Source organism: Rhinolophus ferrumequinum, chromosome 10, assembly GCF_004115265.2.
Source record: "Rhinolophus ferrumequinum isolate MPI-CBG mRhiFer1 chromosome 10, mRhiFer1_v1.p, whole genome shotgun sequence".
In the NCBI taxonomy this organism is placed as follows: domain Eukaryota; kingdom Metazoa; phylum Chordata; class Mammalia; order Chiroptera; family Rhinolophidae; genus Rhinolophus; species Rhinolophus ferrumequinum.
In genome coordinates this window covers 56,008,005-56,023,017 of record NC_046293.1, presented here as the reverse complement: position 1 = coordinate 56,023,017, position 15,013 = coordinate 56,008,005, and the positions used below count along the sequence as shown (strand labels likewise).

Genomic DNA, 15,013 nt, shown 5'->3' with positions numbered 1-15,013 from the left:
CTGGCCCTAGTCTTCTGTTCCTCCCATATGTTATCCCATCTCAGAGCCAAGATTCAAACCCAGGCCCTTTCTGCAGCTGCCTGGGAAACTAAGGACCCATCCTCATCATCTGGCGAGACCTCATTTCACTGATATTCACATCAGAATTCTCTCTTCTCCTGCCTTCTCTCCCTATGCCCAAAGTGTCCCCCCTCCTGACTTCTCTTGTCCGCTGTGGTTCTACCTGTTATCAGCCCCATATCTTAGAATCACTTTGACTCCTGGCCTCCCTTCTCTCTGCACATCCAATTAGCCATGGTACCAGTTGACTTCATAGTCCCTTCCTTCCACTGTCACCACCCTCCCACCCTGCTTCACCTCAGCTCACCAGATCACCAAGTGTGTGTCTGATCCTGGGGGTGGAAGGAAAATGCCCAGTGGGGGCCCTGCCCCAGGGTTGCTGATATGTCCTCAGTCCTTGATTCCCTCCATTTGCCTGGTCACTGGGTGAGGGCGAGAGCCGGACCTGCTTGGAGTACAGTGGAGGCTCCTCATTGGTGATCTGGGTATCACCGGCCACGGGCCCAGGCCTTGAGCCTCTCGGTCTTTCCGGGAATTGAGGCACATCACCAGCTTCCCTGCCGCCTCTGATTCAGGGCAATGGGGGCATAGCTATCCTGCGAGAAACCCTTCATTTTTCATTATCTCTCACAAAGGAGATTCACCTAAGGCCAGAGAATTCCAAAGAACTAATAATCTAGAATTCATTTCTTTTGGGGTTTGGAGGGCAAAAAACCCCCAATTTTATTTGTTTTACATTAATGAATTTGCTTTAATGTTTTTTCCCAGAAAATAAAAATTAAGTTTCTTTACATGCCTGCACCATGACAAATGATTTTAATCCCGGGACCAGAGGTGGGGGATTTCCAGGGGGCGTGTCTGGGCTGAGTCCTCTCTTCTCCTTTGCCCTGCTCAGCCCACCCAGGTGAGCCACCTCTCAGCACCGACCTCACTACTGGGGTCTTTCCCATCCTTGGCACCTTCACCCATCAGGGCTAGAGGAGAGAGAGAGTCACCCGCCAGGGCTGTCTGAAGTGACAAGGCTTCAGGTTAGACTTGAATTTCTTGCATCTGGGCTAATTGGTGTGGTGATGCATCCACCTATAAAAATTATAGAGTGGCTCACTCAGGGGCCTTGTGTCTGTTGCCAGCAGTGGAAAGGAGGGGAGCTCTTCTTCTCAGCTGGTTCCAGCACACTTCCAGCTGGGGCTCAGAGGACCAGCCTCTCCCACTGTCTCCTGAGCCCAATCCTTCTTGACCATCACCTCCTTCCTGCCCTATGGCGGCTCTCACAGACCTCTCCTTTATGTACCGCTGGTTCAAGAACTGCAATCTTGTCCGCAACCTCTCAGACAAGTACGTCTTCATCACGGGCTGTGACTCGGGCTTCGGGAACCTGCTGGCCAGGCAGCTGATTGATCGGGACATGCGGGTGCTGGCTGCTTGTTTCACTGAGGAGGGAGCCCACAAACTTCAGCAAGATACCTCCTACCGGCTACAGACCATTCTACTGGATGTCACCAAGACCGAGAGCATCAAGGCAGCAGCTCAGTGGGTGAGGGACCAAGTGGGAGAGCAAGGTGGGGCAAATTACATTCTTTGGCTTTCTCAGTTTATCCTTCTTTTTCTCTCTTCCTCCCAGAGGCATCTATCTGACAGTTAGCAGGGACCACGTTGTTCAGATGAGGTGGGAGAGGGGATGTAGAGAAAGGGACTGGGGCTCTGGCTCAGTAGGACTGGAAGCCGCTGCATGGTTTATTCTGTCCACATGAAGGGGTAATTTCCCAAGCAAGTTTTCTCTCTCAGAAACTCAGAGGTATGGAAGGAGGTGGCCATAGGTAGTCGGGGACAGAAGATGTGTTCTGTATGTCCAAACTTCTAAAAATGGAGTTGTCTGTCTGGAACTTCAGCAGTCCTGACTATCAGCTCCTGTAGAAATGTGAGTGCACTGCTGATCGGAATCAGGCTGGAGGGAGGGGATAGGAATATGCGACTGGACTCCCTGAGTGGGGGCTTTTGCTCTCCTTGACTCTGTCAGGCTAGAAGGCCGGGGAGAGGGAGATCTGTCCTTTTCCTCATTCATGGTGGATTTTGGGTTGACCTCAGGATAAGTACCAATGTCAGAGTGGCTGCTATTGGGAAAGGCGGCTGTGGGCTGGGGCTGGACCAGGACTGCGTGGGGACCTGCCCAGGGAGCTTCCTGCATGCAGTGCGTGGGCACAGGGACGGGAGGAACAGGGCGGTTCTGTTGCAGAAGCAGCAGCCTAGGGGAAGTCCTGACTCCCAAGGGAACTAGTCTGGGGTCCATGCACACAGGTGGGGCCAGGAGAGCCCTTGGGCCCAGGAGGAGCCAGACAGTAACTCCCTGCTTTATTTTTCTCCTTAACATTTACCACTATCCACTATCCAATACTGTTTATTTATTTTTCTTATTTATTATCTATTTCCCCTGCTAGAAGAAAGCTTCCGGAGGGGCAGGGCTTTTTGTACATTTTATTTAATATGTATCCTTAGTACTTACTTAGAACAGTGTCTGGCATCTAGTAAGCTGCCAAATATTTGTTGGATGAACTAAGTAATGAATAATTCAGCAAGAGTGAGTCTCTCTTTCAATAAGCTGCCTCACCCAGCGCCCTAGATTCAGCCCTGAGCCACTTCTGTTAATGATTCACTGGGTACATTAGTTTCCTGTTGCTGCTGTACTAAATTAACACAAACCTGGTGGTTTAAAACAACATAAATTTATTATCTTGTAATTTTGGAGGTCAGAAGTCCAAAACGAGTCCCACTGTGCTAAAGTCAAGGTGTTGGTAGCTGTGTTCCTTCTAGGGGAGAATCCATTTCCTTGCCTTTTCCAGCTTCTAGAGACTGCTTGCATTCCTTGCCTCATGACCCTCTTCTGACTTCCGGGCCTGCAATGTCGGGCCAGGTCCTTTTCACACTGCATCTCTCTGGTTCTCTGTCTCCTGCCTCCCTCTTCCTCTGGAAGGATCTTTGTGATCATACTGGCCTCACCAGGCTAATCCAGGATAATCTCCCCGTTTTAAGGTCCGTCTATTAGCTATTTGAATTTCATCTGCTACCTTAATTCCTCTTTCCCACGTAATCCACCATATTCACAAGTTCCAGGGATTAGTGTGGGCACATCTTTGAGGGGACATTCTTCTTCCTACCCCACTGGGAAATGGAGGTACGGTTTGGTATGCCTTCTTATTGCCCCTCAGCGCTCTGGACATGACAGGTTGACCCTAAAGCTGTTCACACTGCTCTGACACTTCTGCAGTTGCTCTTTGCAGAAAAAAAAAATTAAGATTGTCCTGGTTTCCCAGCAGGCAGAGCCATTTCCAGGGATGATTAGGGGAAGTGGCGAGTATGTGTTCCTACTCCCCAGGTGGAGATCACTTGGGTTTTATAGGCTTTTGGTCTCAAGAGCCTCATTGTCTCCTCTGTAAGACAAGAGGGTCTCTTCTAGCTGGGAATGTTCTGAGTCCTACCAGTCATTTGGTCTCCTGGAGTCTCTCTAATTGGAGGAAGGCAGGACGATAGAGTGGGGGCAGAGCTTTTGTGTGGACGCCAGGCCAATGGGAAGGGCTGGACCACGAGCGAGTGGTGTTTATATCCAGAACTGCCCTCGAGAGAGTGGGAAGTGTGCCCAGAGGAGGCTGCAGAGGCCAGGGTGGGGTGGTGGCACGGGGCATGGGAAGGGCAAGAAGAACCAAGGCAAGAAGCTCATGGAATCCCTGAATGAAGGAGCTGGAAGGCGTCCTTAGGCGATCATTTAGAGGCTTTTCCAACATGTTTTAGCATCAAACACTTGCCCCCGAGTGGAATTTTACTTGGAAGCTCAGTACGTAAAACAAATGAAAGTTGAGCTTCTCCTGCATCTCCCTCCCTTAGCAGGTTCTGGGGTTCAGCCTAGAAACTCTCAGGATTGCAAACCACAGGCTAGAAACAACTGTTCTAGTCCAGTCAACAAAGAACCTGGGGCCCAGAGAGATAAAGTGATTTGTCCAAGGCTGCAGGTAGAATCAGGACTAGAATTTGAGCTCTTCAAGTCTGGGTCCCTGCAGAGTTGAATGACAATTCTTAGCATTATTTCTCTCTGTTTATACCAATTCAATTTAATTATCTCAGAGAGCCCTTTTCACATTTTTCCATAATTATTTTATTTAAATATTTCATATATTTATTTATAACTTATTTATTTCTTCTCTGGTTTGTGAGCTCCTTGAGTGATAAAACACTGTTGTGTTCATTTTATGTCACTAATTACCATCCTCTGTAACTGACAGAGAATAGATGCATGAATGAATGGATGGATGTGTGAATGGGTGAACGAATGGAGTGATTTTGGTAATGTGTGTAATGGATTTGGTGTCTTATGCTTAGATGAATATAGAGGGGGAAGCATAATGGGGGAAGAAATTCAAACATTTATCCATTGGTGTGAAAGTGATACCTCTTTTCCCAGAGCTAATAGCTTAGATGGTATTAGATAAAGCCTGGATTGTTACCTGGTGCAGGGCCCAGCTAGCTGGCAGACTGTGTGAAACAGAAAAAGTGCCCCTTTAGGGAAAACTAATTAGCAAAAGTACATCTTCCTTTGGGCTTTCATAGCTCCCCACTCAGGCCCCAGGCTGGCTGTCTTGTGCCTTGTGCACCTGCACAACCATCCTTGGCAGCCCTGTGCCACTGGGTAGTAGACCCGGGTGCTTTTCCAGACACAGTGCTGATTTCTGTGTGGTTCTCTCTCCCTCTGTCTTGCCCCCAGGCCTCTGGGCCCTGGTGAACAACGCTGGTGTGGGCGTGCCCAGTGGTCCCAACGAATGGCTGACCAAGGAGGATTTTGTGAAAGTGATCAATGTGAACCTGGTGGGACTGATCGAAGTGACCCTACACATGCTGCCCATGATCAAGAAAGCACGGGGCAGGATTGTCAACATGTCCAGCTCTGGTGGTCGTGTGGCTATCATTGGTGGTGGCTACTGCGTCTCCAAGTTTGGCGTTGAGGCTTTCTCAGACAGCATCAGGTGACTGGGCCCCGGTGCCAAACCACTCTAGTTGGGAGTCCTGGGGTTTCACCTCAGAATGAGAGGGCTGGGGCTGGAGGAATGACAGAATGTGGGCAGGGAGTTCTCACGGGAGGAAGATAAAACAGCAGCAGGAAGAAGGCTAGCCCTCAGGGGGTTTTCCCCAAGGACCCAGAGAAGACAGGATGAGAAGAGGTAGCGTGGTGATAGGAGGCTATCTTCCTGACTGCCCTTGAACTGTCTCAGAATAAATAAAACCCTATTTGGGCCTGTGGGAGGGATTGTCCCCCAAACAGAGAGGACCGGGGGCAGATGTGCCCGTGGGAGACCCTCAGAGGGGGACGCACTCGCATTGAGCCTCTCACTCCTTTTGCCATGTGAGTGTTGGGTGTGGGGCTGAGTGAGGGGGACTGGTGGGAGGAAAGGCTTTGGTCTAGATTCTCTGTTAACTTCCTCCGTCTGGGTTTGCCTAATGTGAATTGCCCAGAGACCAGGCTTGGGAAAGGGCTGAGGCTCCCTGACAGGGCTTATTTGCATGAAACCAAAGTCTGGCCTGGTGCAGGGTTTGGGAGAGCACTTCTAGATTCCCGGGGAGATCAGTCCCTGTAGAGCTGTCAGAGGTGACTCTCCCTGATGATCCTTTGCCATCTTGGGGTCCCAGACTAAGTCCAGCTCTTCTTTCCTAGGCGTGAACTCCACTACTTTGGGGTGAAAGTCAGCATCATTGAGCCAGGAAACTATCGGACATCCATTTTGGGCAAAGAGGGCATGGAGTCACGCTTGCAGAAGCTGTGGGATCGGCTGCCTCAGGAGACCCGGGATAGCTATGGAGAGGAGTACTTCTGTATCTGTGAGTTCCCTGGGAGGGAGAGGGGCCTCCGGGGGGGCAGGGAGATCTTGGGGGTCATTGACCCGCTTTCATTTTATAGGTGATGGGATGGAGGCTCAGAGGGGTTATGGGCCCAACGTTGCACAATTAGTTGCAATGCTGGGCATTAAGAACAAAGACCAAGTTGGCAACTGCTGGGAGTGAGTGGCAGAACCATAGTTGCTGGGAAGTTGGTGTGTTAGGAGAGATGCTGCCCACTTCTGGCACCTGCCCCCCAAAACATCATTACGTTGGTGAATTAGGTGAAAATGTACTGACATAAGTACAGAGAAGATATTAAGAGCACAGCTGCTCGAGCCACACTGCCTGAGTTTGAATCCCAGCTCTACCACTTACCAGCTAGGAGACTTTGGGGGTGTTACCTTGTCGCCCTATGCCTCAGTTTTCTCATCTATAAAATGAAGTTAATGGTAGTGCCTACCTCACAAGGCTGCTATGAGAATTAATATTTGTGAAATATCTTGCACTCACTAAGTGCTTATTAAATCAATAAAGAGGAAAAGGAGCATACGCGTACTGTATGTAAAAGGAAGAGGCTCTCGGCAGCTCTCTTCCTCTCTGAGCTAGGGTCTCCTGGGAAGCTCAGGTGTTTTTGGAGAGTAGAGGTAGCACATCACAGCTGTTTGTTATACTGCCCCCAAACCTTGGGCAGTTCTTCCAGTTTTTGAGGGATGAGGGGAGCGCTGACCATTGGGGCTCAAGGGCAGTGAGTGGCCTGAGGGTGCAGTGGAGGATGAATGGCCACAGGACCTGGTGGAGCACCTCTGGTAGGAGACAGGTGGCCACTTTGAGGACCACAAGGCTGAGCATTCACTCAGATCGTGTAATCTCGAAGCAGAAAGTGTGGTTTCAGGAGAGGATGATTCAGAAGACTTTCTATTCTCTCCATTTCTCTGGCTCTCAGCACCTTAGAGCCACCTCTATAGCTGTCTTTGTGAAAGACAGCCTTGTCAATAGAAATTGGCTCTGACACAATTAGCAACTTACTTTTCCAACTGCTTCTCTTCACCTGGCCACAAGCCAAGAAGGTGGGGCTGGTACTTTGCTGATTCAGGAGGTTCTCTTTGGCCAGAGTGATGCAGTCAGGCTCTCAGCCCCTTTCTTGCCCCTTTTGGACCTCAACGGTCTACTTACACATTTCTTTAACCCAGATTTTTTCTTCTTTTTTTACTTGGCTTCCATTAAATTCCCTGTAAAACCAGTTACTGTTGTGGTTAAGCTCTTAAGCTCTGGATCTAATCTGCCTGAGTGCAAATTTCAGCTTTCCTGCTTGCCTTGTTTTTTCATCTTGAATGAGTTATGAGAATGCAACAAGTTAATATGTATAAAATGCCTAGATTACCTAGTCCCTGGTAAGACCAATTTGATATAAAAGTTTGGTTTTTATCCTCCCTCAGACAGCATGGTACTTATAAGCTATCAGTTCTTACATTGCAAAAAGAGATGCTTAGATAGTAATTATCCAAAATCCAAATTAATGAATTTTTGAAATATACCCAGAAACCCTGGATGGGTTAAATGTAATCATTCGATCAAATCCATGGCAGGTATCTAACTGTCCAGAGGAGTTTATTTTAGTGTGATGCTCTCCTGAACATCATACATCACCAGAGTAAAAAGCCAAGACACCAAAACCACGACAACTCATTCACTTAATCCACATTTTATTGAGAGCCCACCACCTGCCAGACACTGTGTGAGGCTAAGCTGTGAGGCCCCACGAGTCAGGGCTCACAGCTCACTGCCTGTAACTTAAGCCCCAGTAGAGGAGACAGATCTTAATAAACACACACACACACAATTAATGGCAAATGTGTATAAGTGCCATGGAGAGAAACGCAGGGCTATGAAAGAAGAATGGGGCTGGAAGTTGCGGCCCCAGTTTAGATTATAACATAGGGGAGGGCTTCTCTGAGTTGACTATGGGGAAGTATAAGTTAGGCATTACTGAAAAGTGGAAAAGGAGGAGAGGCAGGGAAGTTTTTGTAGGGAGGCCCTGAGGCAGAAAAGTCTTTAGAGGAATTTTAAGAATGCCGGAGGGTGGGGGAATGGAGGCGCACAGGATAAATTAGAGCAGCAAAGCGCAGTGAGAATTCAGGATGTGATCTGATTTGTGATTACGAAAGACTGCTCTGGTTGCTGCAGTATACCAGGCTAGACATGATGCTGGTTTGGACTAGATAGAAGGTGGAGAAAATGAAAAGAAGTTGAGAGATTCCAGGTGTATATCAGACTTGCTAGCACTAGGAGGGAGAGGACGCCATCGTGGATAAGTGCTAGGTTTATAATTCAAGGAACCTGGTGGATGAAAATGTCATTCATTCATTGATTTAGGGGAAAATATTCAGAGTAGTATTACTTAAAGTAAGTAATCTTTTAGTTCTGAACATATTAGAATTCTCGGAGGAGAAAAAAAGTCCTAAGGATTTACATCACTTGGGACTTTCTCAGTGATAACAGAAAATCCAATTCAAATTATTCAAGCAGAAAAGGAATTTCTTGACACTCATGACTAAAAAGTGGAGGGATATGGGCTTCCGTTATAGTCTAATCCAGTCTGCAGATGATGTTGTCAGGATCTGGTTTTACCCTATGTCTTGGCTCTGCTTCTTTTGTCTCAACTCCAGTCTCACAAGCACTCCCTGTGGGGGTCACATGGCTGCAGCATCTCCTCATCTCCTCCCAGGGATAGTCCTTTCAGTAGTTCCCCTAAAAGGCCTAAGATTCCCTCTGACTTGGTGGGCCTTTAATGGCAGGATCAGAGGGATCTGTAGGATGTACCCAATCCTGAGCCCATCCCTGTGCTTGGGGGAATGTGAAGATCTGATTGGCTCCGGCTGTGTCATGTGCTCCGTCCAGACCAAAGAACTCAGACTGGGAGAGGCAAAGATCCTAAAGAAAAATCTGTAGCTGTTGCTTGAGGGAAATAGATGTGGGGAGTGAGTGTGTGGGGGGATAATATATATCCTCTGTGAGATCCCCCTAAAACTCTCCCTTAGCCAAGAGTGGTCCAAATTATTCATGGGGCCACTGTGGGGCTGAGGTGAAACACAGATTCAACCAGTGTCTGAAAATCTCACAAGGCCATTTTCTAAGTATGTTAAGTGGCTCAATGCAGGCAGAAGTTGTAATCTTCTGTGGAACATAAAAGAATATGGAGAAAGGTGAACTTCCTCTGAAAACCATGTCAAAAGCTGCTATCATTCTTCTGAAGAGTAGTAAAATACCATGTGTTGATGCATCTGTCATCTGCCCCATGAGTGCGGAGGAAAACTTTCAGACAGCCATTTGACTACTTTTAAATTAAAAGTTTTTCCAAGTGATTATATTCTAGTTTTCACTTCAGTTTAACTGGTGTTTATGGGGATACAGAGAAGTCTCTGGGAAGCTAGTTGAGGAGATCTAAAAGCAAATACAACACCACACAGAGTATCATGCAGCAATGGGCATACATACAAAGCAACAGTATTGAATCTTAATTCTGCGGTGGCAAGGCCTTCATGAGGTGAAAATGGATGACTTTGTGAGTTTTAAAGAGTGAATAAGAGTTCACAAAAAAAGAAAAAGATGGCAGCTATTTCCCACAGAGTGAAGAGCATGAACAGCATTTTGGAGACCTGACAGTACTGCATGCTTTGGAGGCAAGTGTGGATTCAGAATTTAGATTACAGCCTTCCTCTATGTTACACAACTCTCTAAACTTCAGTTTCTTCATTACAAAGCATAATTCCTCTCTCACGGACTGTTTGGAGAATTAAACAAGAATGTAAAGTACTCAGCTCAGACATATAATAATGTCACTGCAGGCTCATGGGGATGTCCCAGAGAGGACTCATCCCGGAGCAGCAGTGACCAGGTTCTGGTCTCCATGGAAGAAAGAACTCAAGAGCAAGACAAATGCAGGAAAGCAGAAGGAGTGTATTGAAACGAAAGTACACACGTGAGAGGGAAATGTGGGACAACTCAGAGATGGAGTCACGCCCAGGAAGGCCTGACCAGGACTATTTATATCTCTGGGAGGCAGGAATTGGCCGTGTCCCATTGACATGGCTCACCAGTTTCTTCTCTCTGGGCGGGACCCTCTGTTTCCTGCTTTTCCTTCCTTATGTTGTTCCTCTGGAACTATCATGGTATCAGATACATGCTGGGAGTCATAATAATTGCAATGTAAATGAGATTATAATGACATTATAATTAGCTAAAGATCAGGTCCCTGTCATAGGGATTAGCCAAGCTGGATGAGGCTGATTTCTTGTTTTTCTCCAGCGTCAGGTGCCGTATTCAGTCACTTGTTACATGTGTAATCAGTGAGGCACCTTGCATTGTATCCTGGAGGAGGTGGTCAATTTCCTAGGCTACTCATCCTGCCCCTAAGGAGAGCTCAACAAACCTCAGCCGTCACTGTTAGAACTAGTCTGGCCTAAGAGAAATATGAAGAGGCTGTGGTAGGGATGAGGCTGGGAGAGATTAGGAGTCAGATCATAAAAGGCTTTGATAGCTCCACTAAGGAGTAGGGCTCTTATCCCGGAAACATTGGAGAACCTTTTAAGTAAATGACTCTGAAATGACCTGATCAGATTTGTGTTGCTGTGGGAAGGATGAAGGTAGAGACCTGAGACCAGCTGGGAAGCTATTGCAGAAACCCAGTGAAGGAATGACAAAGGCATGAGTTAGAAGTCTTGGTGGCTGTGGGAAGTGTGTTTGTGTGTGGGGGGGGTAGTATTTCGGGGAGCAGGTGCTGCGGAGACAGACTGAAGAAATATTTAGGAATGGTCACACAGCACCACTGAGCGCAAACTCTAGCAAGTTATTGTGGTCAACCAAATAGGCCCCTGGCATGGGAACCCTGGGACAGGCTAGGTATCTTGGAGTGATATTTAACTATCCCCACAATAGAACTATATTGGCAATGGCTAGTTAATAGCAACCTAATATGGGAACATTCCCAAAGAAGCAGCACACAGAATCATGTGACCAGAGGGGACCAGCACGTGAACAGAGCCCAGCATTCAAATCCTAATAAGCCTGGAGTTTAGCCACAGCCTAGGAGCAACACAGCCTCCTGTCAAGTTTTTCTTCATTTTATTCCAGCCAGGGAGACCACAAAAAAAATTCCACTCTCTTCCTGGGGAGGGACTAGATCAGAAGCCCAAGACCTGTCCCTGGTGAAGGAGGAGGGAACAGAAACTCAACTACTGGGTCTATACTAACTGCCAAAGCCTGGTCCCTGATACTTTATGGATTTTGTCTGGCTTAATTCTCACAATAACACAAATGTTTCCTAGATGCCTGAATCCAAAGCCCATGGTCTTCCTCACTATCCAGAAGAGTGACGGGGTTCAATGTTACCTCTGTCCCCCTTCCCAGTCCGGGTCTAACAGGGTGCCCAGCACAAAATAGGAGCACAGCAAATATTTGAGAGAACAATGGAAGAATGTGCCTTATTCTACTTCCATGTCTCAGGTAGTTTCTTCCACCCCACTGGCTATGCGGTCCTCCCCATCTCTTAGAGCCCAGTTCCAAAGCCACCTATCACATCAGCCTGCCTCTCACCCTCAGCAGTCCACACAGCTTTGCCTGGCTCTGAGGAAGCATCTTGAATGAGTCCTTTGACACTCTCCTCCCTGCCTGGGACCTGCTGGTGGTGGATTTTCTGTCAGGCCCAAGGATGGAGGGCAGAGTATTGGCTTCCTAAGATATTATTGCTTTAAGTCAGCATGGCTGTTTCTGGGGACCCCAAAATGTAATTTACCTTCTTCACTACAGTGTTGTCTCTCTAGGAAACAGAAAGGGAAATTCCTCAAAGTTGGGATTAAGGATACTTGAATAACACTGTCCTGCCCTCACCAACAACCCACCAGTGTCCTGAGAAGAGGGGGTGAATTCCTTGCCTTCCTAGACCATCTCTAAAGTCGAGCTTGATTTTGCTACCTCTTTGTTTTCAATTTTCGATCTCTTATCTCGAAGTCTGACTTTCAGGCACCACTTTCTCCAGTGTGCTTGGAGTTCTCATTGAAGTATGGGCCGGGGGGCACAAGGGCAGATCCGGCCCATAAGCATATCGTGTGCCTTGTTTCCTACTTGTGTGATGAGCTTTGGCAGACTTGGACTTGGGTGCCTTGTACCCATCTCCATACCCGTGTGCACAGGCTAACAGAGTACCCCTCACATCTGTCAGAGCCTTAACAAGGTGCCTGTCTGTGCCTTACCTCATTTGAGCCCCCCAATGACTGTATGACCAAGGCAAGGGCAGTCTTACTACTTTTTAATAACATTTTTTTCCTGCATGCTTTTGTAGAAATTTTGGGAACTCTAGGAGGGAAAAAAACCTCCATTGACTAGGAATCCTGCCAGCCAGACAATATTTTTACTTACTTTTTTCCAATTTTTCTATGGACTTACGTACACTATTCTGTTTACCCCCACTGACTACCCCGCTATTATTCATCTTTATTATTCTCTAGGGCAGGTATTGTTATCCCCATTTTACAGATGGTGACAGTTAAAGCTCAAGGTCACCCAACTAATAAGCGTCAGAAATGGACACAGTTTTTTGTGGTGCTAATCTAATGCGATAGTAGGAATTCAATACACAATTCTTGAATTTAGGAAGAGAAATAAGATCATATACAGGGTGGTTGTGAAAGGGCAACGTGGAAGGGGTGGTAGATATGCCTGAAATGTTAGATCAGCAATCTGATGGAAAGGGAGCTTGGAAGAAATTCAGAAGAAACCGTTTTTAATGTCGAATAACAGAGCCTTTGATGTTGTTGTTTTTCTTCTCCCGTACCCTCAAACAGATACTGACAAGTTAAAAAACATGATGCAGTTGGCAGAGCCAAGGATCAGAGACGTCACCAACAGCATGGAGCATGCCATTGTTTCCCGGAGCCCCCGCATCCGCTACAACCCTGGCCTGGATGCCAAACTCCTCTACCTCCCCCTGGCTAAGTTGCCCACCCCTGTGACAGATTTCATCCTGAGCCGGTACCTTCCAAGGCCAGCAGACAGTGTCTGAGCTGGGGAAGCCCAAGGGGTGGTCAGTGGGGTGTAGAGGAGGGGGCTGGGAGAAGGGACTTTGGGGTCACAAGAGGTGGCACCAGATGTTCTGTGGATACTGTGTTTGGCTGACACCCACTGCTGGCGAATTTGTGGATAACATCTAACAGAAGAGAAGTGTCTCTTCCCATTCACTGGGGCCCCACAGAAATCTAAGGTAGCCTTTGCAAGTTCAAAGACCTGCAGCATGGCCCCAGGGACACCTGTCACCCACTCAGGAAATGACTTTTTCTGGACCTAGAAAAGTCAAGGAGAGGAAAACTAGCTCCTGCTGAATCACGAGGCTCCCTCGGTTATCATGGCCACTGGGAAATAGTGTGGCATAATCTAGCCCACAGGAGAATCTCAACCACTTTCCTATTGGGTCTCTAACTATGCATTAACCTCATTCACATAACCCATTATTTGAAGTATGTAGTAAGGCAGACAGGGAGTACAAGATTATATCAGACAGAAGTTTATAATATTTTCTTTCTCTTTAGAATTCTCTATCCATAGGTGATTGGGTCCACATGAAATAGTGTTCATTTATTTAATCATCATTGATTAATGCTTCAAGTATTTATTGAGTGCCTACTACATACCAGGCACTGTGTAGGTGTTGGAAGGATATAACATGATTAAATCATGGTCTTGGCTTATTTTGTGTTTTTGTTTTTTGGCACAATATCTAGTAGTAGAGATAGGACAAACAGTGATAGAAAAAACAGAAATTAGAAAATCAAATTCTTAGGGGCCGGCCCCGTGGCTCAGGCGGTTAGAGCTCCCTGCTCATAGCTCCGAAGGCTGCCGGTTCGATTCCCACATGGGCCAGTGGGCTCTCAACCACAAGGTTGTCAGTTCGATTCCTCGAGTCCCGCAGGGGATGGTGGGCAGCATCCCCTGCAACTGGAATTGAGCACGGCACCTTGAGCTGAGCTGCCGCTGAGCTCCCGGATGGCTCAGTTGGTTGGAGCGTATACTCTCAACCACAAGGCTGTCAGTTCGACTCCCACAAGGGATGGTGGGCAGCGCTCCCTGCAACTAGCAACGGCAGCTGGACCTGGAGCTAAGCTGCGCCCTCCACAACTAGGACTGAAAGGACAACAACTTGAGGCTGGATGGCACCCTCCACAACTAAGATTGAAAGGACAACAACTTGACTTGGGGAAAAAAAAGGCCTGGAAGTACACACTGTTCCCCAATAAAGTCCTGTTCCCCTTCCCCAATAAAATCTTTAAAAAAAAATAAAAAAGAAAAAAAAAGAAAATCAAATTCTTAGAGCTGTAAAGAATTTTAAAGGTCATCTAATTCAGTCGTTCCCAAACTTGGCTGTATATCATAATTGCCTGGTTAATTAAAAATACAGATTCCTAGGCCTCAATTTTAGAATATCTGATTCAGTAGGCTTGGGATGGGGCCCAGAAATCTGTATTTGTAACAAGGTCCTGCATGATTCTGCTGTAGCTGGCCACTAGGGACTAGGGAACTTTGATTGTTCCCCAGAAGTAACTAATGCTCAGAGGAAGATGTGACCTACCCAGTCCCCCAGTGTGGTGACCAACACAAAACTCAGGTGTTCAGGTTCCCAGACTAGGGTTTTAATTATAGGAGAATAAAATTCTGAAGTTAGTAACACTGTCAAATAAGTCATTGAGCTAAAAATTTTAAAAAAGCCTTAAACTTCTGAGCCATATGAAGTTCTATTGAAAAGACTGTTTTGATCTTGAGGAATGGTCATGTAATAAAGGTCAAATGTGAATTTTTTAATGAAAATGTCTTTCATTTGCGTCTCTTTAATATCCAGCTGAACTTGAAAATAATAAAATGGAATTTAATTACATCTGAAAAAGACTCCTTTTCCAAATAAGGTAACATTCACAGATTCCAGGGATTAGGATGTAGACATATCTTTTGGGGGACCACCATGCAATCCACTGAGCCTGTTATTTGCAGCACTTCTATCCCTGGCACCAAATTCTGTATCAGGTAGAATGCACTGAGCAGCCAGTAACAG

At 46.9% G+C, this 15,013-nt stretch overlaps 1 protein-coding gene across 1 annotated transcript; it reads left to right on the top strand.

The window, feature by feature from the left end:
- The first annotated feature begins 1,181 nt into the window (after positions 1–1,181).
- On the top strand, positions 1,182–13,821 carry SDR9C7 (short chain dehydrogenase/reductase family 9C member 7). Its single transcript, XM_033117813.1, has 4 exons — positions 1,182–1,619; positions 4,811–5,069; positions 5,756–5,919; positions 12,759–13,821. Exons 1-4 carry the CDS (start codon positions 1,319–1,321, stop codon positions 12,974–12,976), a joined length of 942 nt encoding a protein of 313 aa, XP_032973704.1. The 5' UTR covers positions 1,182–1,318; the 3' UTR covers positions 12,977–13,821.
- The last annotated feature ends 1,192 nt before the right edge of the window (positions 13,822–15,013 follow it).